Here is a 9,892-nt window from a genome sequence, read left to right as displayed (position 1 = left end):
GGGTACTTATGTACATTGCCTTCCCAAGTTTCTCCACCAACTCGTCGATTCGGGGCATCAGGTAAGGGTCAAAGTTGGCAATAAAGTTGATTTTACGGAAGTCTATACAGAATATTAATCCTTAGCGGTCCATTTATTCAGCGTTTGTCAGGCGTGTCAGGTCCAATTTAATTTCACACACGCTGTTTATTTTACACGCACTGTTTAAAACAGGTTTAAAAGGACCTGCATAGCAAAAGGACATCAGTACTGCATCTCCCATCCCTTGTTTGCTGTATTTTTCACATACCTCTTTATAGACGTGCATACTGATAAATCCTCTCCTCATCACTCGTTTCATCACCAAACTCCTCAATATTGCGAGCCAAGTATTATTACTACAACATCTCAAAGCTCTGCAAATGTCTGTGATATTCTTTGAGCATTGGATGCGAAAGCAGCTATCTTCTTTGTTTGTGTCCGTGTTATCTCTGTGGTACAGGGGCTATGTCTATTACTCAGATAGTCCCCTTTTTTTCGGCTTCATTTGGTTCCTATCGGACTCACTTGGCCATTGAAAGGTTTTCTCGGCTTTTTCCGGTGAAAAAATGATTACAGAGACCTGTGAGTTACACCTTTTGATGATGTCGGACAGGGTCCGACATCAGACTGGAAAGGGAAAATTGTAATGTCAGACATGGTCCGACATAGGACCGAAAAGGGTTAAAGTGCCATCCTTCTTTGACACCAAGACAAGGACTGCTCCATTCGCTGTTGGATTCTTCAATAACTCCTAAAGATAATGTCAACTCCACTTTGGCTTTGAGCACAGAGAGTAGTTTTCTGGTACTCTATAGGGTCGCTGGCGCATCGGACCACTCTCCTTCAGGTGAAGTTTATGTTGAACCAGATTAGCGTATCTGGGCTTTTCTTGGAATATTTCGGGATTCAGACAAGACCTTATCTTGTTCTGCTCTTCTACAGTCAAGTGACTTAAGTCCTTACTTGCAGGTTGCCTACCTTAAGGAATATATATTTCTTCTTCTTCCTCTTGTCCAGCCCTGATTAACATATGTTGGCTCTCTCTCTGCTGCCTTGAATGAAATTCCTTTAACAGATTCACATGGTAGGTTTACCTCTCTTTTTGAAGATCTGGCATAAAGATTTCATAAGTGACGGAACCCTTCCGGCTTAATACTTCATAAGGGCCTTGCCACTTGGCTAAAAGTTTTCTGTCCTTGGTGGGTCACAGGAGTAGAACTTGCTATCCAGGGTTAAAAGGTCGCAATCAGGCTGCCTTATCATACCAGGTCTTTTTGCAACTCTGCCTCCTCAAGGTTTTCTCTTGCCTAGGCAGACATCCTCTCCAACTAATCTCTCATCTACAGAATATATGCTGCAACATTCAGGCTTTTTGTTTTCTTGTCCAATGCACAGGCTGTCGCCATGTGCTCAAAAGTGGTCAGATACTGCTCAATATCATCTGACTCCTCCAGCTTAGGCAGAATCTGTTTCTTCCAACCCAATACTTATTGCCGTCAACATAACTCTCTGAAAATGTGCACCTTTTCAGGGAGAAACTGCATCAAGCATTCAGTATATCCTTTTAACCAAATGTGCTACTCTTTCTCACAGGTTTCAACCAGCAGAACATCCCTTGTACAACAACAGGTAAGTACATTTATTAGTTACCATGATGTTACATGTTATCAGGGTTTGTGTTCACAGTCAGAGGTACGTATTTCAGTTATTTGTTAAAACAGTCTTTATTCTGTATTTTAACATATACATATGTTTTAGAACTTTTATTTGTTTTCATTTTTCACTAATGGGATGGGGCTTGCTCCATCACAGCATGCTTCATAGAAATGCTTCTATCCTATTGCATGAGAAGGAGTCGCTCAGGCCAAACAGCTGGTCCAGGTTGACCGCCGAGTTGGATAGAAAGTCGTTCCTGCCTTCCTCCCAGGGGTTTTGCAGGAAAGCAGTGGCCAGGAAGGTCTCCTCATCAAAGTCTAGGTTGCCCTGGTTGGTTTGTGTCAGGATGTGGTCTGTGTGGCCACCGGGCTCTAGGGGACTCCACTGCTGAGGCCGGTCAATGTGTGTGCCCCGGATGGTCAGGTTCACCTCTCCAGGGATGGGACTCAGTGGAGGCATGTGTTCAAGTTCTTCACCGAGGTCGCTGGAGAGCGCAGAGTCCAGAATGGCATCCCAGTCAAAATCGCCCTTCAGGGAGCCCAGTTCCTTCTGCTCCTCTGTGGTGAGAAGGGGTGAGCTGGAGCGGCGTGGGGCCTTGACCATCATCCTCTTGGGTAGAGGCTGCTTCCTCTTGTGGCTGATTTTCCCCATCTCTGACAGATCCCAGTTCTGGTCGCTGGTGACTTCTTCAAACTCCTTCAAGAGCTGCTGGGACTCCTGGCTCACACACAGCTGGCTATTCATCACTTCAGCAATGCTGGCTAAGATGGGCTCCTGACGCATCCTGGTCTGGAAGGCAGGGTTGATATGAACCGGTGGCATTCTCCTCTTCTTGAAGGCCCCACTGAGAAGCCTGTCTGCATACTGGGGGTCGATCTTCCAGAAGCCACCTTTGCCGGGCTCGTCCTTCTCCCGCGGGACTTTGATGAAGCACTTATTGAGGGACAGGTTGTGACGGATGGAATTCTGCAACTCAAAAGAAATGAACGGTTAACTAAGAATTTAGTTGAGACTCCTTGAAGCTGTTACAAAGATTCATTAATTTCCTACCATGCTAACCATCATAATTAAGCAAACAGGTAGATGAGTGTCTTTTTCACTGTCCAGTTATTCAGTAACCCTATTTCTGAATCCTATACTGAATCCATTTCACGTTACTCAGAGTCTGTTTCTTTTAAAAGGAGCTCTCCACTGGTTATACTTCTTTATCCCAGCAAGAGCCCTTTAGAAACAAGCTTCCACACTCAAAGAGCTCCAGTGTATAAATACCCTCAAATTGTAAGATGAAAATAAGTTTGTAGTGAAGATTCACCCTGTGGACATGGCCAGTAGGTGATAGCGTGCAAAGCTTCTCTGTTGCTCTGATACCACTATGCTTGATTGCCCACAGCCCCTTGTCTTAATGCAACACAGCCGTGGCAGTCTGCCCAGCCCTCCTAAAATAATAAGCCTCCCAGAGACCCACCACCCCCTCCCCCCTGGGGTCCTGCCTGCACACTGGCCCCTTTCCAAAAGCATACACTGGCCCCCAGTAAAGGTTACCTCTGGCTGGCAACGCATAATATAACCAGCCCCAGATTCTAGAAGAATTTCACATTATCACATTCACTGTACACCCCTGCATGCCTTACCGACTGGGAAAGGATCAGATAATCTTTCTGAATCACCATTTCCTTTATAAGTAAACAGAATTAAAAGTCTATGAATCATTAATAAATCTATTAATGTTTAATCTGGGAGGGATAAGAGGTGGCTTGGTCAAGTGGTTAGAGAAAAGACCAGATTAATAAGATGTTTTATATTTCATCCCCCCATAGCCAGAATGACACATTTATATCACACCCTTTTGCAAGACTGTTACTAGTATTTTCCACCCCCAGGGACTGATTCACACACAGAGAAATACTTATAAAAGCAGCAGCCTGGCTCTGAGGGTACGATATAAACAGGAGAGTTTATGAGAAAGGGGGTCTAGTTAATTCACACATTCTATTAAAGGGTCTTTCTGTCAGTCACACATTTCTCCATGGAAACACTAGGTGGATAATTGGGAAGTTTTACAGTCTGAGCTTCCTGTTAATTGGGATAGCTTGTTGGAAGTGGGTAGTACATCTTTTCTGGTAGTGAAAAAGAGACAGCTGGAGCTCTTGGAACTGTAATCATTTTGCCTTCTGTGATGTGAATGTCAAGCAGTATTTTTAATGCACACACTGAAGAGGAGTCTGAACTGCTGTACATGAGAAAACCAAAAGCAAAACTTGTTTGGTGCGTCAAACTGACAATCATCGGCACTCAAAGAAGACTTCATGAGAGTAGCCATAGCAACTAAGCACAAATTGTACTAGATTGTATTAGATTGTACTCGGGAGGAAACACTGAAGAAAATAAACCCCTTGTGAATGTGGTCTATTTATGCCATCTCTGCAGATTTACAGTAAAAACGCTCACTTAGGAAGTGTGCATGGAACCCACACAGCATCTGTTGTCAGTGTAGTTTGGAATATAGTTACAATATTACTCAGAGTTACTTTCAGAAACAACAAATTGATTTGACTGGTGATGATATTAAGATTCAACACAGATCAAGTGAATAGATTAACATTATGTTATTTCTTTATGACATTGCAAAAATTAATCATCTGACTCTTTATATTTTCATTCAGCTATAATGCTATACCTTCTCACCTGCCAGGTCGGGTCGGCATGTTTAAAGTAGCAGTAGTTATCTGTGATCCACTTGTAAATGTCAGACAGCATGATCTTGCTCTTCTTGCTGGCCTGCATTGCCATGCAGATGAGAGTGGCATAGGAGTAGGGGGGCTTGACGTGAGGGTTGGTCCGGTAGTCCACCTCATCCAGGGGCTCCCCCTGGGGTCCCAAGCCAGGGTGTTGTACGGATCGGCAAATCGAGGCTGAGGAGGTGGGCTTGCCAGGGGTGTGAGGCATGCCCATGGAGGCCGTGTCGGCAGCAAAGGGCGAGGAAGGCCCCTCTGAGCCCTCCATGTACCCATTCAGGTCATGACTGGGCTGGGCTGTTCTGACGCGCTGGTTTCCATCAGAGTTGATGATGGAAAACTCCTGGAGCCATTGCAGGCTGGTTAGACTGTCGTCCAGGTTGACTGAGCTGCTGCTGCTGCTTTCGTCCACCCCGGTCAGGGCTGCTGTCGCTGATGCTATTGCCTCTTCCTCCAGGAAGCTCAGACACCAATTCTCAGCCATTTCCATGCAAGTCTTAATTCTGTTTGCAGACTCTTTCTATTGTATACCTGGAGAAATTAAAAAATGCTTTTTATCACAGGAGGTATTGGCACCAGTGCCCTGCTTTCCTATTGTATGGCTATGAATTTAGTGTTAATGCTGTACAGTGAAGGCTGACTTTACTGACCATCACTGTCTTTATATAAAGATGGTTCTGTTTTTGATGTCTCTTTTGAGATGTCAAAAATATTTTGCATTCAAGAAACAACTGCAGTGTAAACAGATTCAATAAAATGTAACTTTCTTTTGTTTAAAATATTTGTAATAATTCTAAGATTTTTTAATAGGACCATGTTGTTTCAATTTGTGCAGTGTTGTGAGAAAGCATTACATTGATTTAGCATTAAAAACTACAAAAGCTCAGCACATGCACTCCGTTTGACCCAGATAGGGGGTTAAAACACATCTAATAACTCACTGAAAATCTTCATTATTTTATACTAAATATTCCTTAGGAGAGCGTTCCCTGCCCCATTAAAAAAACAAAAAAGTTACAAATCATTTATATCCTGTTGTAGGATGTGGGGCTTGCAGGACCAATCAGGAAGAGTCCACCGTCTTTCAATAATTTCTAGTAAGTTCAGTCTTGAGACTGGTAACAGTGAATGTCCATCTATGCCACCATTTTTGTGAGCCAATAAGAAAAGCCTTTAAAAAGTGAATTACAATTAAACCCACCCCTCTGCTTCAAATCCTGGTAGATGAGTAGTACACACTGCCAAAGTAATTACATGAATGAAAGCAGCAGCCACAACTTTTGACTTGTCTTAAGGTTTTTAGAAATGTTACCTTAAGGATAAGGCGGGGGGGCTTTGACATGGAATTGTAAAACAGTGATTTCCAGGACTGGAAAAAGTATCATGAGTGTCATGAAAACATTGCTTAGAAAAGGTTTGCACTATATGTTGTTTAAGACTACCGTTTTGTTTTTTCTGTCTCTATCTGTTTCCTTGGCTGTTTCTGCGGATTTTATTTGTACTTTCTGTGGTTGCTAAGTAATGAACTGTTCATATACCTCATTGTTTAACCATTTCCAGAAAAGGGCACTTGATTGAGACCATAGGCCCCTAACCCATAGAGTACAGGGGAGGCAATACTGGGATACATTTTGTGTCTTAACTTTTTTGCTCAGTAGACACTATTATTTTGTTATGAGTTTGCCTATAAAAGCTTAAAATGTAATAACAAAAAAAAAACCTCAAAGACATTCAGAAGTCTGACGTTGATAAAGGAAGAAAAAAACAAAAAACAAACTAACCCTACAGGAACATTGGTTTGACCCAAGTCCGCACTGCACTGTTTACAACTGACGTTAGCAGCAGTGTGCCTGCAACAAGATGTTGGGCTGTTTTGGTTAGGAGACTACAAAACAAATATGTATTAAATAATCCAGGACAGGTAGTTGTTAGTTTTATTTGTTTGTATTATGTAGTAACATTAAAATTACCAGAGCGGGCTTTTTCGCGCATCACGTTCTTTTAAATGCATTTCTCTCAACCGCTTTAACAGCTAGGCACATGTGTGCTTTTATTTATTATTTTATTTTATTTATTTATGTATTTATTACTTTCTAAGTATATATATATTAGCCATCTCAAACCATCAGTAGACCCGGGGTTGCAGACACTTTTGGAGATATAATAGGTTATACCTAGAACCACTGCTGCTGTCATTTTGACTGTCATGGTAAAAACAGAGGGTTTGCCTTTGTGCTGCTGAAGAGAGTTTCGCGCTTGTTTTGCTGTACTGGAGACATTTTCATACGTGATTTATCTATCAACTGCTGTTAAAATACTTATTTTCTATTGTAAAATACTTATTTTATAGTTATAATGAATAGACTAATACAACGCAGGACTGCACAGCAAGTCTTAGGCGTGATTATATATTTCAAAAAAAGTTACTGAATAATAGGGTACCAAACCAGCTATTGCAAGACTGGAGACGGAAATTACCGTTGAATGGCTAAGAGTCGAACTCAGATAAAAAGGGTAAACAGAAAACACTTGTACACAACAGTCAAACAAACAAATCTCGGACACAATTCTCTATTGCTTTAGTGTCGTAAGCTCCCGCTCCATGGCAGCTGTTAAAACCACTCTGTTTTATAGCCCAGCATTTGCAATCACACGTCCCCTTCCAACACCACCCCCAAATCTTGGGTCAGTGCTCGTGTTGTACCAGGTTTCCCTCACGTGTAACAAGCAGGCTTCAAAAACTGTGTCACAGACAATATCCTGAAGGAAAAAAAAAAAACAATAACATCAAAACGTCTGATTTACAAAAAAAATATCGTAAAATACAAGTGAGGAAATCGAAATTAAAAAGGTAAGCACTATGTTTGCTATTTTAAAATAAACACGCTGTTTTCACTACATTTAACACAGAACAGTTTCGTAGCGTGCAACGCTGCCGTAGTTTTATATGCATTTTGAAATAACGTAAAAAAGGCCACTGCGGTACTTCTAGGTATGTATGTACGCCAGGTAGTCCTAGTGTTAATTAAGCCGTGTGGTACAGGACTGCGACTAAAGAAAGTCTCATTCTCTTAAAAATAAATAAATAAATAAACAGCTTTAAAACCTGTCTTTACCTTGAACTTCTGAAATTTCGGCAGGTAACATTCCGCTGAGGAAAATAGTTTTAACATAATTAGAACAGAAAAACGGCATACACGTAGAGAAATTATTATTATTATTATTATTGCTAACATACATATTTTGGGGATCTTACTCTTTCTTACAATAATTTATCTGGACATGTACAATTGTTGAATAGTCTGTCTAGTATTTAGTCGGACACGAAACTGGTTGTTGGAGTCGTTCAAGCTGGCAGGGAGTGAATTGGATGTTGCGGAAGAACTGAAACAGAGTTGGCAGTTTGACTGGCTGGTTTTGAAGGAGGGTGTTGTTTGGATCCAGCCGATGACAAAAGTGTGGACCAACCGTGCCTTCTCTGTTGAATTGCTGTCCATTAGCTGCGAATTGAGCCGCTATACGGTGTCCTGTCACAGACATGATTTTGCTTGTCTCTTGACCAGCGTCAGAAAGTATGTTTAAGTAGCTTTTATGTTATCTGATTAGTTGTAGTTTAGAATGTTAAGAGAAAAAGTCAGTATTATGCGCGGATTGATTTAATTCACGTTTGAGCACTTCAACGTTCCAGCGGGCATCTATGCAAAATAGAGGCCCGCTAGATCTGGAAGCTGATTGGCTGTTCGCACTCAATCGTTTTCTAATTCAACTATATTCATTAATAAGACCAGAGAACCGGTCGTTTTTTTGTGTGGGTGTGTGCGTGTGTGTGTGTGTTTGTATTTATAATAAGGAACCTAGGTTTGTGTTGCTGCGGGGCCATGAACGGATTTAAAGTTCAGCACCATCTCTAAATGAAACGTCGTTACTGTTATTAAGCACTAGTAATAATCAGAAGCAGTGGTATTTCAAAATACCAAATTCACGGTTTCACGTTAGTTAAGTATGCTACAATGGTTTTATTGTTAAAAACGTGCCGTTCTTTATTAAAGTTTATTTTCAGATTTCATATTAAGCTTTTAGTGCTCATTCATTCAAACCAAGTAGGAATTTACTTGCACCATTTAAGACGTGTTTCAAGTCAAGTAAGACTGGCAAAAGTAAACCAAAATTTAAACTATTATTATTATTATTATTATTATTATTATTATTATTATTATTATTATTATTATATTTGTGCAACAAGCACGTCTGTAAAACTGACTAAGGGTTTTTTATTTATTTATTTTTTTTCAGTTACGTTTCAGACTTGGACCCCCCCCCCCCCCCCCCCAAATAAAAAGAAAAGTGTAATGCTGGTTGCGCTACTGTTCGTAATGTTCTCTATAACTTTGCATTTTGTGACTGGGATAACAGATAATATCACATTAACCCTTGCCATGTTGAATCATGCATTTCAGGGATTTAAATTCAGTTATTCTAGCTGAGAAAAACTTAAATAAAGTTTGATACCCATGCATTGCACGTTTTTTAATTTATCAGAGGATACAAAAGTTGTCAACTATTAACCGCTAACCTGCTGTAAATTATGCTTAATAAAAAAAGTGATTTTGTATAAATAAAATATCATAAAAATGCTACAAATAAATAAACGTTTCTGTGTTTAAATTACATTAATTTGTAACAAATGTCATGACAGAATAAACGACTTGCTCGCACAAATATAAACATTATTATTATTATTATTATTATTATTATTATTATTATTATTATTATTATTATTATTATTATTGTTGTACAGAAAATGTAGTTATAAAACCTTCGGTTCCTAACCTTACAATACTCTAAGTTTACAAAAGTAGCTAAAACCTTAGGAATAACAACATACTACAGTACCAACACAAAAACAATTATAGTATTAGCAATGACAATAATGATAATAATATAAATCAAAATGCATGTACTCAACTCTTTTTTTTTTGGCAAGTTAACTTTCCACAACCTTCTTAAATAAACTTCTGGAAGCCTTCCTTCTTCAACCAGCTGGTCTGATTAAAATCCAAATAAATTCCCCTCTTTGAAAATCGAGTTCTTGAGGCTGCACGGATAGGCTATTCACTGCGTTCCAAAAGCGTCTCTGGGGGTTTAATATACCTGAACCAGCAGGCTTGCGTTAACACCATAGAAACGGCCCTCCCCGTTATAAACAGCTTCAAGCCCTGCCATTGGCTGAGCCGTTTCTCTAGTGGGACTTTAATCACGTTACCACTCCAGTCGGACTTTCTAGAAAAAAAGGAAGAGAAAAAATACTGTTGAACTTTTTGTTTTCATGCAAATTAGTAAGACATTTCCCGAGGCATGGGAACGTGTAATGGACAAGGGAGCCCCATGCCATGCTAGGGCTGGCTAGACAGTGTGTATCGGCTAAGGGAGGCTAGTATCTCGCCCTACACATCCATCAGACCCGCTGAAAGGTTTACTGG

General features: G+C 40.3%; 1 protein-coding gene across 3 annotated transcripts; it reads right to left on the bottom strand.

Moving 5' to 3' along the window:
* Positions 1-405: 405 nt before the first annotated feature.
* Positions 406-9,524, bottom strand: LOC121296019 (forkhead box protein J1-B-like). Of its 3 annotated transcripts, none has more exons than XM_041221152.1 (3): positions 9,379-9,524; positions 4,363-4,943; positions 406-2,649 (listed from the first exon to the last, which is right to left on the bottom strand). In XM_041221152.1, exons 2-3 carry the CDS (start codon positions 4,900-4,902, stop codon positions 1,840-1,842), a joined length of 1,350 nt encoding a protein of 449 aa, XP_041077086.1. In that variant the 5' UTR covers positions 4,903-4,943; positions 9,379-9,524; the 3' UTR covers positions 406-1,839. The 3 variants fall into 3 exon arrangements, with proteins under 3 accessions (XP_041077086.1, XP_041077088.1, XP_041077087.1); XM_041221154.1 differs by having other exon boundaries at positions 406-2,643; XM_041221153.1 differs by lacking the exon at positions 9,379-9,524 and having other exon boundaries at positions 4,363-7,154.
* Between the last annotated feature and the right edge of the window lie 368 nt (positions 9,525-9,892).

The sequence above is a fragment of the Polyodon spathula genome, chromosome 21, assembly GCF_017654505.1.
Source record: "Polyodon spathula isolate WHYD16114869_AA chromosome 21, ASM1765450v1, whole genome shotgun sequence".
Taxonomy (NCBI): domain Eukaryota; kingdom Metazoa; phylum Chordata; class Actinopteri; order Acipenseriformes; family Polyodontidae; genus Polyodon; species Polyodon spathula.
This window is presented reverse-complemented; position numbering and strand designations above follow the sequence as displayed.